Consider the following 23,127-nt stretch of genomic DNA (forward strand, 5'->3'; position numbering starts at 1 on the left):
ATTTTAATACCAACTATGTTTACATGTTGAAAAAGAGCACAGTTTTTAACAAAACAATTAAAATGTCATTCGTATCATTTAGGACTTATTCTTGACCACTTGGATTCTTATTTTAAATAACTCAATTTGTACACATCTACTTTGTAGATTGGAAGAATTACATTATATATTTCTAAGCAATTTTAATTCATTTTGCAAAACAGTTTTGGTATAGGTTATGTACATTTAGTGACCCTAAATCAGGGGTTCCCAACCACCTTATAAATTAAACAATAAGGAATTGTCCATACTATACAAAGCTCAGAAACTCTGTGGGAAAAGCATATTATAGAAAAACTATGCATGGATTTAAAATATTTTTGCACTAAAATAAACTCATACTAAGTATCGAGTTTGAGGTACTAAGAAGGATAAGACCTGTTTGAAAAGAACCCCTATCAGAGCAACATGAATTTTCATAACATTGAAGAAAGAGCAATCATCAAATTTACAATGAAGCTTGGATGGAATGGTGAAATCACTAATGCTTTATGAGAAGTTTATGAGGACAATGACCCAAAGAAATCAGCAGTTTACAAATGAATAACTCGTTTTAAGAAGGGACGAGACGATGTTGGAAATGAAGCCTGCAGGAGCAGACCATCCACATCAATTTCTGAGGAAAAAATTAATCTTGTTTGTGTACTAATTAAAGAGCACCAACGATTAACAGCAGAAACAATAGCCAACACCATAGACATCTCCATTCATTCAGCTTCCACAATTTTGACTGAAAAATCACAGTTGAGCAAACTTTCTGCTCAATGGGTGCCAAAACTTGCACACAGATGTGCCATAGACAAGAGCAGAGCTATCAATGGAAATTTTAAACAAATGGGATCAAGATCTTTTCTTTGAAGAATTGTAACAGGAGATACAACATAGCTTTACCAGTATGATCCTGAAGACAAAGCACAGTCAAAGCAATGGCTACAAAGAGGTGGAAGTGGTCCAGTCAAAGCAAAAGTGGACCAGTCAAGAGCAAAGGTCATGACAAGAGATTTTTGGGATCTCCAGGCATTTCTTGTTGACTTTCTGGAGGGCCAAAGAATGATAACCTCTGTTTATTATGAGAGTGGAGAAAGTTAGCTAATGTTGTAGCAGAAAAATGCCCAGGGAAACGAAACTTCACCAGAGAATCCTCCACCGTAACAATGCTCCTGCTCATTCCTCTCATTGAAAAAGGGCAATTTTGTGAGAGTTTCAATGGGAGATCATTAGGCATCCCCCTTACAGCCCTGATTTGGCTCCTTCTGACTTTTTATTTCCTAATCTTAAAAAATCTTTAAAGGGCACCCATTTTCTTTTAGTTAATAATGTAAAAAAGACTGCATTGGCATGGTTGAAATTCCACGATCCTTAGTTCTTTAAAGAGGACTAAATGGCTGGTACAATTACTTACAAAAGTGTCTTGAACTTGATGGTGCTTATGTTGAGAAATAAAGTTTATATTTTTAATTCTTATCTCTTAATTCCATTTTTCCACAAACTTTTTGAAGTCTAATACAGCCTTTATTGTTTTTATAGCCTCCCATAGAATATCTAGCTGTGGACTATGGAAAGTCATAATGAGAACCTTCACCTATCAAGTAGGTAGAATCAACAGACAGGTTCAGGACCACTATACTAAACAAAGAAGTCAAGAGAAAGATTTAGAATAACTTTTATTCAAAAGCAAAACAAGTGAGAGTGTGCATGAAACTAAGTCATGGTGGACTGGTCACATCCACTGGCACTACTGTCACCGAGAAAATAATACCCTTCATGATGCTGCATCTTCTACATCACAATGGTGTATGCTCTTTAAGGTCAAATCTTGAAATCAAAAGAAGCAAAGACAAAACACTTTCTGCTATCTGAAAACGGTATATTCCACACTTGGCTTTTAGTAGTAATTTAATTGAGAGCACAAGAAATTTTTTTTATGATCTTACCAGATAATCTTACAAGACAAAAGCATTATCTATTATGTATGTGTATATAAATCCCTCTAAATTATCTCTAAACAACTTGTACACTCTTTTCAAAGTGGTTTTACTTAACTTCAGTCTAGAATTTAAATAATAGAGAATTTAAATCAAAGTTATTTGCCTTTTCAAGGTATGTGTGAATATATGCACACATACATATATACACACAAACATGTATATATGAGTGTACATATATACACACACATGATTTACCTAAAAGGAATAAATTTCTATAAATAGAAAAGTTTTTTTAAAATGATGTAAATATGTCTCTGCAATTCTTACAAACACCAATAGAGGGATCTTAAGCCTATAGATGCTTCTTTTGAAAGCTATCGTATTAGATAAATATTAATGGCTAAAAATACCTTTTAAGCTATGTTATTTTCATAACAATAAGCACATTGTATGTTATACACAGCCAAATAATAAAGTTTACCCAGTAGGTACTGCACACAAATCTAAGATGAAAATAAATTTAAATCAGATGTTTAAATATTTTTTATAAGAAATTAAAGATGGTTTTCTTTACAGATATCTTAAAGTTTGATTTACCACAGAATACAGATAACTTTTGTTTTACTCACAAATGAACAAGGAAAATATTAAGGGTGAAATATTATGGAGTTCATAAAAGCTCCTTTATGTTTCAATAATTTAAAGCAAACCAATATATCCAGTGAAAGATGATGTTTAGTCAATTCCCAAAAGTCCACTAAGCAAAATTTAGTTTTAGTTCTCATTTTAGTTCCATTTCCACCAAATCTGTTACGGTCATTAACAGCAGTATACACAAATGACCCACAACTTGATCAGCCTCAGTGTCTCTACAAGTTTCCATACAAAATAAACTATTAATCTCTTCTACAAGTGCAAGTTTTAAGAAAGTAACTAAACAAGGTATTGTAGGAAATACAAGTACACAGAGTTAAAAACTAAAATTCTAGACATAAATCTAGCAAGGGAGAAGCAAGAGAAATTTTTCTAGCTGTATGTTCCCCAAGGGATTATCACCCTAAAGTGTGTGCCAAAGAATGCTATTCCTAAGTGTTGCTCCATAAAATGTTTGGGAAATGTATTCATAATACGTAGAATAAGTTTTCCTTGAAAAAAAACAGGCATTCTGCAATTGCCCCCACCCAATATATCTATAACTTTTTAAAAAATTGTTTAGCTTTAACCCAATATTTTCAAAAGATACTTGACTCCATGACCCTTCTTGCCTATTAGTAGTCTGCAAAATTAGTGTCCCTTATAGCAAATTTTGAGATACTATGTAAATTCTATGTAACATGCCATTGATTTAGGATCTACTAGGAAATTATCTAAGTAGGAGAAATCCAGCAGAGTAACACGCAGAAACTGCTTAGGAATATTTAATATACAAAATAGACATGAGTATAAAATGTAAACAGTGTAACAAGAATAGAACACATGGTTATTACTGGTATGACAAAAGCATCATCGACATATACAGACAGCCTACTGAATTTTTTCAGATCTTTTCTTCAGCCTTTTTGCCATCCCTTCATCCAGGCCCTCTTCACCAGAGTGGTGGTAAATTTAAATATCTTCTAAAGTGACCTTCCTTGTGATAGTCTTTTTCTAATCTAATGCTTCCCAAACTTAATATGCATATGCATTATCCAGGGATATTGTTCAAAATGCTGGTTCTAGGGGTGGGGTTCAAATTTTTTCATTTCTAACAAGCTCCTAGGTAACACTGATGGAACTCACATTGGATAACAAAGACCTAATACATTCTGCAAGCCACTATCACATTACTCTTCCTAAAAACCACTTCTCCTGTGTTACTGCCTCAGGAATCATGTTAATTCAGAGAATCACGTCTAAACATCTACACTCAAATATCCATCCAGAACTTCAGTCTGGACCAATCTGGTCTTTCTTCTAATTACTACACTTGTTTCAATCCAGCCCTGTTTTTTGTCTTGTTTTGGGGTTTTTTTTGTTGTTGTTTTGTTTTGTTTTTGTGGTAAAAATATATATACAGTGAAGCACAGATTTCAAAAGTACAATTCAATAACTTTTGATAAGTGTATACACCCAAGTAACTACTACCCCCCAGAAAGATACACAACATTATCAACACTCCAACCCTGTTTTAACCCAACTCTGTAAGTGCTCTTCCACCTTTCCAGTCTTAAAAGACTCAGCTGACACCTTTCCTTCTCCAAAGCACACCACAAATTCATTCACATACCTCTGTCTAAAAGGCTGCCACTTTTAAGACCCAGCTATCTCCATCTCTCACTATACTACTACAGTGGGCTCCTCATAAGTCTCCACACCTCTGTTCTTGCCCCCTCTTCCTTCCCAATATATTATCCACAGAGTCATCAGTGATCTTTTTAAATTATAAATCAAATCGGGTCACTGTCCTGTTTAAAGCCCTCTAATAGCTTACCACCACACTGGCAATAAATCCAAATGCTTTTTCCTATATCACTAAGACCCTCCTTCTCCAACACTGTCTCTTGCTACTTTCCCCATAACTCTATGCACTCGTCATATAAACCTTCTTCCTGGTGCTATAACGCAGATTTTTCCTACCTTAGGGACTCTGCATTAATTATTCCCCTTACTCTTCTCTACCACCTTTATATAACTGACTACATTCTGCCATTCAGATTTCAACTTCAAAGTCACCTCTTCACGGAAGCTTTCCCTGAGAACAAAATCTGAAGTCTCTACTCAGTCACTCTTCTAACACAAATCCTACATTAATTCTCTAAATAACATCTATCATTGGTATTGTTAACCTAGGAAAAACACACTAGGGAAAAATATATCCAAGTATGTTGAGTTTACTCGGGAATATAAAATAGGATTATAATCTGGAATGCATACCATGGCAAGCCATGAACGCATTGTGAGGAAAAGGTAACAGAAAGCTTTTATTGGCAAAAAGGCAGAGGTTCATGTAAGCCTCTTGGAAGCAGAGTTCATTGGTTTTGGAAGCTCAAAGTTAGATTTGTCATCATTTCATTGGTTGAGATGATGTTACTGGGCAGTTTCTTGTCAGAGCATCTTATCTGAATTACTGTAGTTCTAAAGAATATCTAATGACAACCTTTGTCGCAGAAACGTGCATATAGACAAAGCAGGAGATGTGAGATGAAAGTGAAAGACATGAGGGATTTCTGATGGGTTTTAGAAAGCCCTTGGAAACAGTTCTTATTTCAGACAAGCAAACATGAGCCCCCCTCCTTTGCACCTTTCCCAGCTCTATTTTGTCTGAGTCAAACAGAAAATGATTTCATCAACTTTCACAATATGTATCTTCTTTAAGTGTTTGTTTATCTCTTCTCACAAGAACATAAGGTCCATGACTATGAAGCTTGTCAACAGTGTTCAACTGCTGTAACTTCTGAACCCAGAAGAATGTCCATCTCATTCCAAGTAGATGCTCGACAAATGTTTTCTAAATAAATATGTTAAAATATGGCATAATATATTCCACACTATGCAGATGGAAATTGTACCGGGTGTCCCAATACAAGATATCTCATGAAATCTAAAAAGAATAGGAAAGCTATCACTAGTCATCAAACAAGATAAATCCTTCACAAAAAAGAAAAGAAGGAAAAGAATTGCGACTTTAACTTGGGGCAAAAATAATATAAAACACGGGTTAAGTCAAAGTTTAATTCACATAAAGTTTAATCAGCCAAGTTAATGAAAATAGCAAAAGTTCTGAGTATGCGTATGGCAGCAGAAATTTAAATTTTGATGCAAATAATACAGTATTTGGTGTTTCCATTATTGACAAGCTATGCTGCAGAAAGAGCAATCGCATTAAATCTTAATTCATCAGGATCACGTTCCATAAACTTCTTGCAAACTTCTATGGCATCCTATGGGAGGAAAAAAAGTATAATTTTCTGGTTTATAAACATACGTTTTACTTACAAATGATCAATAAACATTTCATATTTTTCTAATTCATACTAATTTTAAATTGCAAACTTCTTTTCCAAATGAAAAATAAAGAAGACCAGAAGAGTAAACAGTTTTTGCTTGGTACAAAAGCATAAGATATAGTAAGTACTCTTTTTTAAAATGCTTTTAAGAAACTTTTATCCTGAAAATTACATATTTCACTGATTCTAGGCCACATCATTTGTCCCTATTTTAAAATCTCTAAAATCAGGAATAGGATACAATTGATGGTATATTGGATTCAATGAAATATGGGCTATACTGAGCAAGTCTGTCAATACTTTTTCAAACTTGACACTTGTACGCACAAAGAGCTCTGGAAACCTCTTTATTTGTTATAGATTTTTAACACTAATTCAAATTTTTCCTTTTGGATTTTCTAAAGAGAGCAAAGGCAAAGAAGCATCCAAATATAGAAAAAATGTTATGCAAGTGATCTTTAAAAATGTTTTAAAGATGAGAATATAAATAACACTTAAAATGAGCCAACAGGTTTTATTGTTACCTCTAATAAAGTTTCATCACTAGTTTCTCCATGGTTAATTGGAAATGGTTTGCGCCCATCTGTGAAAACAAACAGTTGAGTTAAATGTTTAGCTGCTTTTACAAGATAATGTACTTTCAACTTCCATGTTCCTTTTCCCATAGTGAGGCAAGAAAAGTTAAAAGATATTTTAAATAATATACCCTGAAAGAAATATTTTAAATGTGCAACCTATGACTATTTTTTAACATTAAAGGTTATTAGAACTTTGCTTCCAAGCTTGAAAGCCTAAATTATCTTCATAAACAGAATTTATAAATAAATATTAGCTTTAATTTCCTGAAAAGAATATGCAAAATTAATAATGGTCAATTTTTTTTTAAGTTATGACCCCAGTTTTTACCCTTAGAAATTAAAAAAAATTTTTTTACTTTATAAGCTAAATTAGATATTAAGTAAGACTGACATATTTATGCCAATGAAAGGGAGCCACACTGTCATTCATGGCTTATATATTACTACTATTAACTGTGTACCACCAATGCAGTCATATAGAGCAATAATTCAAATAACTTAGGATTATTTTACTGATCACCAAAATAATTAAACAAATTCACAGTCACCTTAAATAATCTAGTATTTTTTCAATATTATGAAAAAACAAAAACGTCCAGAATTATATAAACCCATGCTAACCCAAAGCTAATTGATACTCTACATTCAAATCTGTAATTTCAGATGTTTTATAAGTGGCACTTCATCAAATTCAATCTGTAAAACACAGCCCCTTCTATAATCCCATGGTTTGTAAGCATAATAAAAATTTCTGAATCAATATGAAATTACCAATAAAAGCTTTTTTTTTTCAATATGCAACTGGAAAGAACATTACAATAAATCGATGGTATTAGATAAGAATTAGAAGTATTGATGTAAATGAATGTTTTTTAACATACGGAGACAGAGAAATAGATGTAATTGTGTGTACATGTATACCGATATTCACATACGTGTGTGTGTATAATACATAAAAATATTTCCTAGCTCTGTCCTCTGAGAGGGCCTAGAAGCAATGATATCTTAGTAACAATGAGCTCATCCAGCACCCAGATCTTGGTTCTAAATACTATTTTCCGCTAAAAGGAACAACAAAAGAAACACTTCCCCTTGGAGAAGTGGATGAACATAGAGCTGGGAAACAAAAAATTATAGATAAGCCTGACAACTTGTTTCACCTGAAAGAAATCATTCAAAGAATGACAAGGACATAAAAAGGACACAGGGGCCAGCATGAAGAGGTTCCCTTGAAAGGCCAAGTCTGGGATAATCTGAGAATCAAAATATGTGACATAATGGATTGTAACCTTTTAAGTAAAATATAAACCCATGAATTCATTCTGACATAAATGAATATGGCAATCATCATAGCAATAATCGATTCAGTCAAGAATTATCAATATATGCTAAATCTGGTGATTAAAAGCTTGATGAGAAACTGCATATTTACATTGTCTCAAAGTATCTCCTGAAAAATATCTATTCATTACTTAGTAATAAGTATTACATTACTTATTAACTTTATAGTGGAGAAATCATACAGATACCATCTAAACCAAGTAATAAAAGTTAGCATCACTAGTAATGAGACAAATTAACATCCTGTGTCTCCTGATATATGCACTGAGAAGAATACAGCATCACTTCTGTGGTATTCCTGCCAAAAAGGCATAAATCATGAGGAAATATCAGACAACTGAAATTGAAGGTTGATCTCAAAGTAAATGCCCTGTACTCCTAAAAATAAATATCAAGACATGAAAAACAAGAAAAGATTGAGGAAGTGTTTTGGATTAAAGGAGACAAAGAAACACGACAACTACATTTAACACACGACCCTGGACTGGCTCCTGAACCTGCAAAGGACATTATTGTGATAATCAGCAAAATCTGAATGGGATCTGTGGATTAGATGGTAATATTGGATCAATGCTAATTTCCTGATATTGATAGTCATACTGCAGTTACATAGGAGAGCATCCACTTGTTTTGAGGAAATACACACAGAAATATTAAAGGATAACAGGGCATCATGTCTGCAGCTTATTTTCAAATGGTTCAGAAATATTACCTCTGTCTGGGTAATCTGGGGAAAAGGGTCTATGAAAACTCTGTATGCTATTTCTATAACTTCTATGAAAACTTAAAATTATTTCAAAATGAAAATTTTTTAGATGTTTCAAAGTACTCCTGTTACTTCAGGTAGACAATAGCTCATTAACAGTTTTTTAACCTGATTGTTCAGTCAATTCTGAATTCTACCTCTAAACCCCAAATACTCTAATTTATCCATAAGGAGTCATTATATCTGTTTTAAAATAAGTACTTCTTCCCCTCTAATATGCCAGGAACTATATGATGCCACAAGGAAAAGAAAGGGGTGATAACAAAAAGAAATAACTCAGTCCTTTTCAGCAGTTAACTTTACAATTTAGAAGGGAATAAATATAGTAAAGACTGTGGACCACCATCACCTGTTAAAGAATGACCCTATAGAAATTATCTTGCACCATGTATATAATCATATAGCCTTATTTTTTTTAAAAGGTTACTTTGAAATGTTTTTTTGTTATTAAAAACTGTATACTGTTCTCTTAATCACTGTTTTGTATTCACTAACTCAATACTCTTCTTGCTCAATATTCCTTTTTTATTAGGTCCACATCAGGGTTACTGCCAGTTTCTCTTGCAATGAATCAGCAACTGACCATCTTCATTCATCTAGTAACTGTTCTCTATGACATCTCAAAGATTATGGCTATTCTTTACAACTCTGAAATTCTTTTAACTACTGTAAAGAGTCTAATCCCAATGCTCCTCTAATTCTCTATCAACCATATTGATCATTCTTCTTTGATAAAGAACACCTAAACCAAAGAAGACCTCAGTAGTTCTGCCTTTCTTTCCGGAAGTTCTTACTTCAAACCAATTTTAAAATCCTTTTGTGTTGATGATGGCATGCTCCAAAAGAACATCATTCTTCATATGTAGTGTATCTGTGATACTTGTCTTTCCATTTTTTTTGGTACAGGTATCAAACCCTAGACCTTGGTGTTATCAGCACCACACTCTAACCAACTGAGCAAACTGGCCAGCCCTGTCCTTCCTTTTAACTGCCCTTTTAGCCTCTGGGCTCAGAGAGCTATCTAAACAGTCAAACTGAGTTTTTTAGATAACTCTTTCCTTCCTGATAAGATTATCAGAGATTTTTTTTTTTTTTTTTTTTTTTTTAGTCTAAATATCTTTTAGATGTTATTGTTTGCTCTTTAAGTCTCTCATTCTGAAAGTCATCATCACTTCTATCCTGTCCGGCTACAGATCACATTTATCTTTTCTTTGGCCTTTCCTAAATCTACTTTATGGAAGTCAACAGAATGTGTCTGGTCAGTCTCAGCACTCTCTTTACTCCTTCTTCCACTAGTTATTCCTTATTATTCAAAATTCGGAGTAGAAACTCTGCTTCCAGCAATCAGTCAGCCATCTGAAGTCCCCAATCACTGTTATACCTTATCTCTATGCAGATTTTGTAGACTGAATTAGCAAAGCACATCTTCCAAACTGTTCCGTAGATCTGTTATATACTCCCATAATGATGACTTCTTTTCATTTTAGTTTGATTCCTACACAAATCACTCTACCACTGTAGACAACTCTCAGGGTTGTACATTTCTATAAGTACCTTGTTCTTTTCCTTTTCCCCTTAAATACAGCTTTCTTTTTAATAAAGTAAATGATTCTGTTGCTGTATTCCAAACAAAAAAAAATCCACCTAAATTTTATGAATCACAGTCACAATCTGAGTCCTTTAATAAGTTAAGAAAAATGAAAGTGGCAAGTTAATATATAGATAGCAAGTGAGAACTCAGAGAACCAAAAATCATGCTATGTAGAATTACTGAAAAGGACTTCTCTTTTACTGTTTCTTTATTTGGCCCTTTTAACACAATAAGATCCTTGTGGAGAAAGATATGAAGGACTCATAATAAGTACTGTATACCAATTACAAAAAAATGAAGAAGTTTCTTCTGTCTGAATAAATCAGTTAAAATTATGTGGATTTCCTCCAACATGCCCTGATGTTGATGATATCTAACTCAGATGTTGATATCATCCAGATGTTGATGATAACTAACTCAGTAAATCTGTAAAGACTGCCAAAGTGATTTACAGAAGTTTTCTGTAATGGTTTTTATTTTCTTATTTTACTAAAATGCAAAGGTGGTATGCAAACATTCTTAAATTATAAGTTGCTTAAACATCAGAAAAACATATTTCTTGTAGTAAAAAATCTTAAAAGGAAAACTTCCATTGTATTAACTCAATTTTATAGGGCAATCAATTAATTTAAGCGAACACAATGGATAACAACAGTCCTATTTGTCACAGAGACTTTCCCATTTACCATTTCTCTCCCCAGCATAAATTAAAATAGTTCTTACCTAATTCATAGAGATGCCCATCTACATGAACTAATGCAATAAAATGAAGATCTACTTTTTCATCTATATTTGGTACCTGGAATAGGAGGGAACAATATTTATTATATAATTAGTAGTCAAATCAATCAAGTACATATAAACACATACAAATAACATCAAATAGCATGAGAACATTTATGCAATATAATTCAAAGTTTAATCTTTGATATTGTGGACAAAGAGTGACCATGCCCATGTTTGTGAAGATGTGCTTGTCCATCAACAAGGAAAACTCTTTCTTAGTTTCAGCTGATCTAAATACCAAAAGTCTTAGTCACCTTGGAAGCCTCAGCACCTAGCACAATGCCTGGTACCTAATGCGAGCACAATGCATACTTGTTGAATGAAATAAATGCTTGAACTGATTTGTGTAATTTTCAAAATCTGAAATAAAAATGCTAAAAAATTTTTAATAATGCATAAACAGAATTAAAGAAATTCTTTTCAAGTTAAATTTTAAGACTTCAAGAAAGAGTTGTTCCCTTAATGACGTGAACTTGATAATCTCATGTTTTGGAAAATGCAATGGAAACAGTCTAAAATAAGTATCTTTAATCATTCTAGATTCAAAAAGTTTAAAAATGAATAGATGCAGGAAAGTAGCCCAGAAGATTAAAAGGGGGGGAAAGAGAAGAACATATTAAAGTATAATTAACTGTAGTCTATGATTTTTCTCTTGCTTTCATTGACTCTTAATGACAGTTTAAAATTAAAACTATACCTATGTTTTCTTAGCTTACCAAATTCAATTTGTATGAGCAATATCTATACTTCTCAAATTTTCAAATAATTTTTGCAAAGTCAATACACTGATTAACTGTCATTTTCCATGATATGCAGTAACTACTCAGCAACACTAATATGTGTTAGCTATATATGAAATCTAAATGGTTTGAAATGAAATACAATCACCATTAAATGCAAGTAGAACACAAATTTTAGAGGTAAAAGTTTTCAAGAGGCATAAATCAAATTATATATCATGTTACTTAACATCCTTTAAGTAACATAGATAGTATCTTAACTCAAAAAATTGTACTTTTTTTACCCCCAAGTAATTATATATCTTCAAGCAGATGTAATGTAAAGTTTCCTAATGCAGAAATTGAAAGATACAAAATAAACATTACTATTTTGGATTTTCAGAATGTTTCTAAAACATTCACTGTGACTCATCTAATCTCACATTCTTCAGAGATTACTTCCCTCAAATTATGAATGGAAGAAATCCAACAATAACTAATGTGGCAAACTAGCTCTTCCTAAGTTTAAACTAGAACTAGAGAAATCCACAGTTGGCAGGAATCGAGGTTATCTCTTTTTATTGTTGCTCCAATTCTTGATTCCTTTCTACCACAGCCCCATCTTGTGGTAGCCCCTCCAATGGCAGAGGACTTCCACTAGGTTTCAAGGCAGTCTGTTCCACTGTTAGACAATTTCATTACCATTATTCCTTATACTGATGCTAAAATATGTATGTTTCCTTATATCTTCCATCATCTTAGAAAAAAGTCTAATTCCTCTTGAACATGGTATTTTTTCAAATACTTAAAGACAGTGATAACGAGTTCCCTTTCTTTCCCGGTCGGGGAATCAAAAAATAACAGTGATCACTTAATCCAATACTCTCATTTTATCAATGACTAGAGAGTCCAATTTTTCAAGACTAAACCTAGGCAATTCTACAAACTGTAAATTCAATTCTATAACAAAAATGCTAGAAAGAATTCCTTTTTCAACCAAAAAAGGGTCTTGTTTTACTTATTTTAATACAATTTTCCAATGAGATATTAAGTATTTTAAATCTTTTGAGTCATGTTTTCATAAGATATTAATTACTTTAACATCATCTCTTCTTAAGAATTATACATCTTATAGCTTCTACTTTTCATATTTTGCCAGTATACACAACTGTGCTAGAGGTAAAAGTAGTACAATTGTAGTCAGAGAACTGAATATGCATCCAATCTCTGTGAGCCTTGGGCTCTTGTCAGTTTTGAGGTTTAAAGGGGATGCATGAAAGTGCTTTGTAAACTGTTAAGTGCTATATAAACCTCATGTATTATTATATTAATAATAATACATTATCACAAATGTAAGCAATTACCAATTCTAGTGATCCAAAATTTTGCGTCATACCTTTTATGCAAAAGTGCATACTAAAATCACAAAACTCTAAAGAGGGTATGAAAAGCCTTAGAGCTATTATAAAAGGTAAGTAAAGCTTAAAACTTCTAAGCCTTCCACAAAACCTCAGTACCAGTTATGAGCCTTTTCCTTTGGTTAACTTCAATTAGTCTGTGAGTCTAATATCTACAATTATTCCAATTGTTTGAGAATTATTCCAATAAAAACAAAAATAAAAAGCAAATTCCAGCAAGTTCTCTGTTTGAAAAAATGGTCAAAAAATAGGTACACAAAAGGCAAAAAACAGAGGCCATAGATTGTATTATTTTTGCCTGCATTTTTATACTGTTTTCTTAATATGTAATTTAAAATATAACACTTCTTAGTTATGTCAAAGAATTTAAAAGTGATATAACAAATTATAAATTAAATATTAAATATAAATTTCACATAATAAAAAATATAGTTTAATGTATAATTATATGGCACTTAATATATACCGGGCACTGTTCTAAGTGCTTTATATGTATTGACTAGTTAATCTTCATATAAATCAAATAAGACAGACAATATGATTATATTCATCTTACTCTCAAGAAAACTGAGGCACAGAGGCATTAAGTAATATGTCCTAGGTCACACAGTTAGTAAGTCATGAAATCTGGATTCGAACCCAGGTAGTGTGGTTCCAGAATCCATGATTTTTAACCACTATGCTATGAAAATATTTATGAACCTATAAGGCAATGGAATTAATATAGAATAAAGACTGACATTACATAAAAACATAAAAAATTGAAAATGCCAAATTTTATGACATGTTCATTTATATTTAGAATATTTTTTAAGTACAAAGGAAATTATTCATATTTAGAATTAAATCAATTGTGCTCAGGTCAAAATTTACAAATTTAGGATTTTACCCTGATCATCTACTCACTGTATTTCTCACTGTGCAAAACAGTGTACGGCACAGTAAGGCAGCAACAAATATCAAATGGATGAATAAAAATAACAAATGATGTTGTGACCCTATGAGGATAACAAAATAGAGAAAGAGAAGGAGAGAGTGACACCAGTTTGTTGATACTAAGCACAAATGGAAGGCTATTTGATGACCATACTAATATTTGGTAGAAGCAAATGTTTAAGAAAAAGTGTCAAGACTTCATAGTTTGAGTATTGCTTTAGAAAGGTAATTAAGGGGGAGAAAAGAATGTTTGACAATGGCTTTTAATTGTTTTTAAACATTAAATGTATGTGTAATGAGACTTCCACTGGCTTCAAAAGTCCTGCTGATTTATAGAAATGTCAAGTTTCCCATAAATGTATGGCACACACCAAAGCTTTCAAAGACTGGATGTCTAGGTAGGCTTTGCCAGACCAGTCATTGCCTTTAATAGTCTAAAATATCAGAATGACAAGAGCTATAGTTGCTTAATTCTGCAGTTTCAGTTATAAGAATTATTAGAATTCCATCGTCAACCTCAACATTTAAGGCAATTAGCAAGACTACAAGAACAAATGTACTTTTTAAGTTTGCTGATATTATTTGCCTACAAAAAAGAAATCATAAATTTTGTGGAAAGCCTACATTAATACACAAGGAAAAAATCTTCACCTCCTACTTAGAAAAGATCTTTAGAAGTCAAATAGGCAGGGAAGATTGGATCAAGATTAAACCAAGTACCTGAGCCACCTCAGGGAATAAAATAGCTTAGATGAAACACCCTACACCATGAAGGGTTTAAATTGAGGACAGAGTAAGTAAAGTGACCCCAGAGCATGGCAAGAGACTAAAGTCATGCTCAGAAACATGAAAAAAATAAAGTTTTAGATGGCAAAGAACTCAGAAGGTACACAGCATTTGTTGACCTGAGTCAACTAAATGAAATCAGAAAGCTGAAAGGTAAGAGAACACATACTCACTTTAACAACTGACAAGAACTTAAACATTATCACGAATGTTGATCAGCACTCATCAAAAGGCAGGTGCCCTTATGCTGGCAGGATATGGAGTGAAAAGATGGATGTTCACCAAGGCACTGGTGAAAGTCAAGCTAGACTGCAAAGCATAGAGGTATGTTTGCAATCTTTTGGGGGGAGAAAAAGTTAATGGTTGAATGACCCAAGAGAAAAGCACTTTGAAGACTGAAGGCATTTAAGAAAGAAAGAAAAAAAAATGGACTGCCCTTTTCACTGGAAGAAGAGATGGAAGATTGACTAAACTTACAACAGAATGGAGACCCAAAGATGGCAGGCGTAAGAAGGGTCGCCAGCGACGAAGACGGAGAGATGGACTGGTAGCCTTTGCAGGGCCTACATGGTTACGTTTGACCCAGGGCAGGGATGCATGGTGACACAATGATGAGGACTTCGTTCTGCAGTGGCTAGAATGAGGCTGTGATGAGGATGGCGAGGAGGACTACATAATTAAAAAAGAGAATATTTTACTTAGACCACGTTACTGGGTGATCATTTATTCTCAAAAGCAACGTATGGTCATATTCGTATTCATATGGTCTGGTACTTTTAATAGCCATAATCTAGTAAAGGATCATATGTGAATATTGGCTGAAAGCACATTAAGTGGATACATATAACCAAGTATCAGGCTATGTGCCATAACGTCTATGAGTGCACATGTTAAATATTTACATATCCTCACCTCACTTGCGTAGTGCAGACTCATGAAACCTAATATTTAAAAGCCACTTAAATGGAACTGTTACATTAAATTGTTTAAAAAAATGTAACACACACACAAACCATGTAACACATACAAAGCACACAAAGAATAACAGGTAGAAGAAAAGTGTATGATAGGCACTGGTAAAAAGAATTCCTTACAGGGAATGGGCTCTAAAGAGGGGAAAAAAAAAAAGCTTTAAAACATAAACGAGTGAAATTAACCACTCTGAAGCTGATGACCTAAATAAACTATCCTCTAGATACTTAGGCTGACAAATTACATGGAAAATATCATGGCCTATCAGCCATCTTTTAGTGAACAATAATATTAGTTAAAATGAGTATTACTTATTTTATGCCAGGTACTCTTTTAAGCACTTTACGTGTATCAATTCATTTAATTTCCCAGTAACCCATGAGATAGGTACAAATATTACCATTTTACAAATGAGCGATCAGTGCACAAATGGGTTAAGTAACACAACCAAGGTCACACACTGCCAGCAACTGGCAGGGCTTGGATTGAAACCCAGTAAGTCAGATTCTGGAGTCCAGTGATCTTTATTGCTATGTTATATTGCCTAAGTGACCAAGAAAAAAATTTTAATGCTATCTTTATCAGACCAGATTCTATTGAGTACAGGAATAATTCTCATAAGGTTAGATATTTTGAGAATCACCTTTTGGAGCACTATTGTACCACAAAAGCCAAATCTACCCCAAAAGTTTTCCACAAAATATGCATGGGTACAATAACTTATTATTGGTAATCCAAATGATTTTATAATCCTTACCTTTAATTAATAACACCAGAACATAAAGTAAAAAATTTAATTTAGAGAAGTATGATAAAATTATAATCACTATAACCACAGTGGGAAGAAATGAAAAGAACAGTCCTTACTTAGTGATAATAAGATTTCACTAACCATGAGCTATTCTCTTTAGCAAAATGAGTTTTGCTTTGAATGATTACTAAAACTCTTTCAACCCCCAAAATTCTATGATCCTACTCAGTACTTTCATTCTATGTAAACAACAGACTAACCTAAAATAAAGCTATCTTTATGATGGGGGTCTAAAAAATATGTTTGTGAACACTTCAACTGCTGATAGTAAGAATAAATCAGAAATACATAAATGAATCCATGGCTCTATAAAGGAACAAAGGTGTATACAATGAAATGTCCACTCTCACAGTCTAATCAGAAATCGGTCATATTCAATCTGATTACATTTAAATGAAAAAGAAAGCCAGAAGGAGAGAATAGGGGGGGAAGAAAATAGAAAAGAATTAAAGGAAGAAAGAAATGAGGTAAAGGAAGAGAGGGGAGAGAGGTGATTAATGAGGGGGAAAAAAATTGTAAGAATCTGGGGAGGGAGAGAAATCACTAAACCAGAGTTGTACACTGAAAAAATGTGTAAGGCTGGGACAGGTGAAATGAAAAGGTATGAGGTGTGAGAAAGGTGTGAGAAAAAGAGCAGAAAAGGAACAAGTAGGACATGTTCAGAAGACTAGACTGTCAGGTCTGGGATTTGATTTTACCCTTTCAATTTAATAAACTAGCCTGTTACTTTTTCATGGGTACTGGCATGAGAGTCCTGGGTCAGAGAAAAAGAACTTTATTACTCATAGCACAGCAAGGAGCATGATCATCGGTATGTCTCTGTCAGTTCACATGAGAGCAATGCAGAAGATCCAGATGGATAGCTGCAAATGCAGTGGGCTGCATTACAGGAGAGGAGCATTGAGTATGGGAAAATCACTGTTTTACAGCAAGCAGTAAGCAAACCTGCTCTTCCTTCTGAAGGCAAAGACATTACTTCATCCCCTTAAGGTTGCGTTTACTACAAACACAATTTAAAGAAATGTGAATTCCAACTTCAAGTATGATGGGCCTCTTCTTTTACCATTTTCTGAAAAACCTTTTTGAAATCTTTTTTTTTTTTAAATAATTTCAAATTTACAGTGTTACAAAAACAAAAAAGTATATAAGGAACATCCAGATTTGTCTATGACATTTTACCTAGATTTACTTTATCATCTGCACTTACACTCCTCTCTACATATAAATTTTTTTTCCCTGAATCATTTGATGGTAAGTTATATACATCATCGTCCTTTACCCTAAACACTTCAGTATTTCCTAAGACTCAGGGAATTCTCTTACATTAACACCGTGCAATTATCACCCTCAAAATTTTATACTGATTTAATACCTTTGTCTAATCTCCCATTCCACATTTCAATTTTGTCAGTGGATGTAGTCATATAGTTTACAGCATTTTCCCCCAGAATCTAGTCTAGGAACCGATATTAAATTTATTCATTATTATCTCTTTAGTATCCTTTAACTTGGAACATTTCCAACAGTCTTTTTCTTTATGACATTTTATATACCATCGCCTCACCCATTACTTAATAAAACATTTTCTATGTGAAAATGTTTCTATGCTCTCTGCGAATAAAGATGTTTCATCTCTTCCTTTCTAACACATTTGCCCTTTATTTCCTTTTCCTGTACTAATGCATTGGCTAGGACCTCTAGAACAATAATGAACTTGACTGGTTTCTGTTTTTACCTGTTATGTCTTCCTCTGTTTGCTTTGGATTTAATTTGTTCTTCCTTTGCTACCTTAAGGTAAAAACTTACACAGTTTACTTGAAGCCTTTCCTTTCTACTACAAGCATGTAATACTCTAGTTTCTCTAACCCCTGCTTTTTCTTTTCTACTAAAAGCATTTAATGCTATACGTTTCTCTCTAACCCCTCCTCCTTTAGCTACATACTGTAAATTTTGATTTTTTAAAATTTTCAATCAATTAAAAATGTTTTATAAAATCCCTTGTGAATTCCTCATTGATCCATAAGTTATATAGAAATGTACTGTTTAATTTCTAAATATTTGGGGATTTTCCAAACATTTTTGTTACTGATTTCTAATTTAATTCCATTGTGGTTAGAAAACATTCCTTGTATGATTTAAGTTTTTAAAAATTGGTTAACATTTACTTTCTGGTCCGGAAAATGGTTTATCCTGGTAAATATCCCAAATGCACTTGAAAAGAATGTACATTTAGCTGTTGATGGATGGAATGTTCCAAAAATATCAAAAGGGTCAAGTTGTTTGAAAACATTGTTCAGATCTTCTATGTACTCACTAATTTTATATGTCTACTTGTTTTATTGATCACAGTATTGAAATCTCCAACTACAAGTGTAGATCTATTTCTCCTATCAGTGTTTGCCTCATATATTTGGAAGCTCTAATTTTTGGCTGTAAACACATATCATCTGTTATTTGTATGTTATGTCTTCTTGGTGAGAAAACCAATTTATCCTTATATAATGTCTTTCTTTATCAGTGGTAATACTCCTGGTTCTGAAGTCTATTTCATCTAATGTTAGATAGCTACTCCAGCTTTCTTTTGATTAGTGTTTGCATTATATATATTTTCTCATTCTTTTCACTGTAATCTTCCCATGTCTTTTATTTAAAGTGACTTTGTTGTAGACAGCATATAATTTAGTCTTGCTTTTTTCCCAGACTAATAACCTTTCTTTCAGTCTGTGTGATTACATTTAGGCCATTTCCATTTCATTAATTTCATGTAATTTTTGATATGGTTGGATTAAAATCTACCATATTGCCAGTTTTCTATTTTTTCCATCCGTTCTTCATTCTTTTTCTTTTTTGGATTATTTTTATTATTCCATTTTATCTGTGCTACGGGCTTACAGTTTACTTTCTAATTTTTTTAGTAGTTGGACTTATGATATATATCTTTAGTCACAGTGTACCTTCAAATAATATTATACTACTTCATACGTAGTGTATCTCATAGCAGTATCATCCCACTTTCTCCCTTCCATTCCTTGTGCTAATGTTATAAATCTTATCTTTATATATGTTATAAATTTATAGTATATGCTACTATTTTTGATTTAGAAAGCCAGTTGTCTTTTAGAGCAATTAAAAATAAGAATAAATTTATTTTATATTTACCTTCATTTGTTCCATTTCCAATGCTTCACAATTCTTTTTGTGTAGATCCATGTTTCTGGCTTTGGCATGAAGAAATTCCTTTACATTTCCTGCAGTGCAGGTAAGCTGGTAATGAGTTCTCTCAGTTTTTGTCCATCTCAAAGTTTTTATTTCTCCTTTATTTTTGAAAGATAATGTTGTTTTTATTTTATTTCTACTGTATTTTTAAAAGATACTGTTGCTCCACTGAATTCTCTCAGCACTTTAAAAATACCATTCCACTGTGTTCCAGCTAGCACAATTTCTGATAAGACATCTAATGTAATTCTTATCTTTGCTCTGAATCTAACTTATCCTTTTCCTCTGGCTACCTTGAATACTTTTTATTTATCTTTGTTTTGCAGCAGTTTGAATATTATGTGTCTTAGTGGGTATGCCTGTGTTTATTTTTGGGAGGGTAGGAGTATTTAACCTATTATCTCTGAGATTTTTGAAACTATGATTTGATTTTTTAAATTATTATGGGAAACAGCTGTCCATTAATTCTTCCAATATTTTTTCTGTCCCAAATCCCCAGCCCCCACCCACTCCCATGCCCACCACCACCTCTTTCCCTCTCTTCTTCTGAGATTATACTTTCATGTATTAGATAAACTGACGTTGCCTACAGCTCTTGGATGCTCTGTTCATTTTTTTTTTCTTTTCTTTTCTTTTTCATGGTTTCTTCTTTTTGTGGGTCAGTTTGGGTAATTTCTAGTGATCTATCGTCACATTCACTGATCCTTTTCTCAACTTTGTGGAGTCTACTTAAAGACATTCTTCATCTCTGGTACTGTGTTTCTCATTCCTAGTATTTCCATTTGATTCCTTCTTATAGTTTCTAATTCTGCTGATATTCTCCATCTGTTGGTACATGTTTTCCACCTTTTCCACTTAAGCTTTTAACACAAAGTTCAAACCCATGTTGTTCAAGGGTTAAATGTATAGAAATACTGATTTTTGTATGTTGATTTTATATCCTGCAGCTTTATCTCTTGCCTAATTGCTCTGGCTAGTGCTTCCTAACATAGTTATTTTCAATTCCCTGGCAGTTCCAACATCTGGATCATATTTGAGTCCAGTTCTGTTGATTGCTTTGTCTCTCCATAGTATGTTGATGTTTTCCTTCTTTTCTTTTTTGTCTTGTAATTTTTGGTTAAAAGACTTGAGTAGAAGCGTAGAGATCAAATATTTTGCCTGGGAGTTAGACAATATTTGTGCCTGCGAATGGGCATGCCTCATCTTCCTCTAGGACTCAAGTGTATGGGGATGAGTCAAGCTAGTCAGGAGTTGAGATGTTTGGGTCTTACTGTTGCTATAGTTACCCTCAGCACACCACTGGCTTAAAATTCATCTGGCATTACCTTGTGCTTAGGGTGGGAGCTGGTTCGTTGGATATTTTCTTTTCAATGCTCTTCTTCCACCTTCAGCTTTAGGCTTCTGCTCAGAGCCTATACCTCAGAGAATGTATCTATCTCTAAACACTATTGACCTATCCCAACACTTTTGACACTTGCTTATTGGTGCTTGCTAGTCTGATGGTGGAGATGTAGAGGCATTTATTCTTGTTCTGGTTCAGCCTCTGTCCCATGTAGATCCTTTGTCCCTGAATATCAAGGACAAGACTTTCTCAGGGATCCTTTCCTACCTCAGTGGTAGGGGATCTCATGGGAGTTTCCTGCCCATCCCCCAAAGGGTTGGTTTTTATCTATTCCCTTCCCCAAGAACAGTTTTCTGTCCCTGAGGCTTTAGGCTTTGTTCTGTCTGGGAGAAGAATCCAGGCTTGGTGTGCCTTTCCCACAGTGGTAACAGCTCTCCCCACCTAGGCCTGCACTTAAAGGCTCTCTCTCACATTATCCCTTAGTCTTCTCATGAGCACCTAGTGAGGTCTGTGAAGAGTAGATGTGAGCTTTCCCTTTGGGGCTGCTTACAGGGACTTTATAGTCTCATGCTAACCTACTTGTAGCCTTTAGCAATTTGTTAAAATCTTTTAGCTATTTTGTTTTTTACAAAAATGGATCATCCTCTTCATACTGTCTTTTTTTTTTTCATTACTTATATATTTTGAGCATCTAACCATCCCAATAAGTATATCTCTGTATCATTTTTCATCGCAATGTATTACCCTTAAATAATGTTTATTGTACCTTTAGATTGTTTCTAGTTTTCTAGTTATAAACTATGCTCTAATGAAAATGTTTACACAAGTATCTCTATGTTCATCAGTCAACAATAGCTAATGTTGAGTGCTTACTATTGCATAACAGATGTTATAAACTATATATACTATAAATCCTCACAGTGATCCTATGAGGCAGAAATTATGATCATTTCTATTTTTAAAATGAAGCTATAATTTTTGCCCAAATATTATCAGATTATTTGTGGGTGATTTTAGCCCTCTTTTTGATTATCATGTTTTCCAATGTAAACTTATATATAACAGGGGAAGGAATGAGAAAAGAAATGATGATGGGCTGAAAAATACACCCTGCTGAATGAGTTCCAAACATCAAGGTTTATATGTGTGTTTGTGTGAGTGTGTTTGTATCTGGCTAATTATCTACATTAAAAATAGGACAGTACACCATTATATTATGATTATTTTATGTGTAACTACTTTGTAAGGTTCTCAGGCAGGGAAATCTTTTAGCCACTATCTTATTGTTTTTAATAAGTAAATGAACTATGCTGAGATATTAAACGTTAGAACCAATAATTCTAAATTTTTACACTATTCATATTTATTTCTACCTCCTAGTGCTAAATGAACACAATATACACATATTATCTCTAAATGTACAATTTCTAAAGATAATTCATAAGTGTGTAATTTCTAAAGATAATATAGACATAACAGTGTACATCACATATATTTTCAATTCCAAAAAATGTTTATATGATAATCCAGGAAAACTTCCAAACAATATCATTTCAAGAGATGAGAGGACTTTGAAATAAAGTGTGCCTTATGCAGTCTTAAAATTCCTAACCTTTCTTCTTAGAATTACAAAGATTAAAGACTCACATTCCAACTTTTAAATCTGTATAATATTAGCTGCTGATGCAATTGCTTAAGTAACCTAATTTAAGTTAGTCCTGCTTTCAAATATAAAAATGTAAACTGTGAGCTGAATCTTGGGCTAACTATCTAATTTGTACATTGTCTTCCATACTAACTGGAAAAAATTAAATATCTACAGTTTATTCTTGAGCCTTTCAGAAGAGTCTTATTAAAGAGCTCACTTTCTAGAGAGACTGAATAAAGACTCACTCCCTCAGTTTTTCAGTTC

General features: G+C 33.2%; 1 protein-coding gene across 4 annotated transcripts in view; it reads right to left on the reverse strand.

Annotated features, from left to right (window-relative positions):
• Positions 1–5,675: 5,675 nt before the first annotated feature.
• UCHL3 (ubiquitin C-terminal hydrolase L3) overlaps positions 5,676–23,127 on the reverse strand; it is a 41,576-nt gene continuing 24,124 nt past the window's right edge. For 2 of the 4 annotated variants that reach the window (XM_063102967.1, XM_063102965.1), the window contains 4 exons: positions 15,352–15,543; positions 10,953–11,028; positions 6,478–6,536; positions 5,676–5,887 (listed from right to left, as the gene is read on the reverse strand). In XM_063102967.1, the coding sequence (XP_062959037.1) occupies positions 5,804–5,887; positions 6,478–6,536; positions 10,953–11,028; positions 15,352–15,543 (411 nt within the window). In that variant the 3' untranslated portion in view covers positions 5,676–5,803. The remainder of the gene's footprint in view (positions 5,888–6,477; positions 6,537–10,952; positions 11,029–15,351; positions 15,544–23,127) is intronic. The other 2 variants (XM_063102969.1, XM_063102968.1) reach the window with 1 other exon arrangement.

Source organism: Cynocephalus volans, chromosome 7, assembly GCF_027409185.1.
Source record: "Cynocephalus volans isolate mCynVol1 chromosome 7, mCynVol1.pri, whole genome shotgun sequence".
Taxonomy (NCBI): Eukaryota; Metazoa; Chordata; class Mammalia; order Dermoptera; family Cynocephalidae; genus Cynocephalus; species Cynocephalus volans.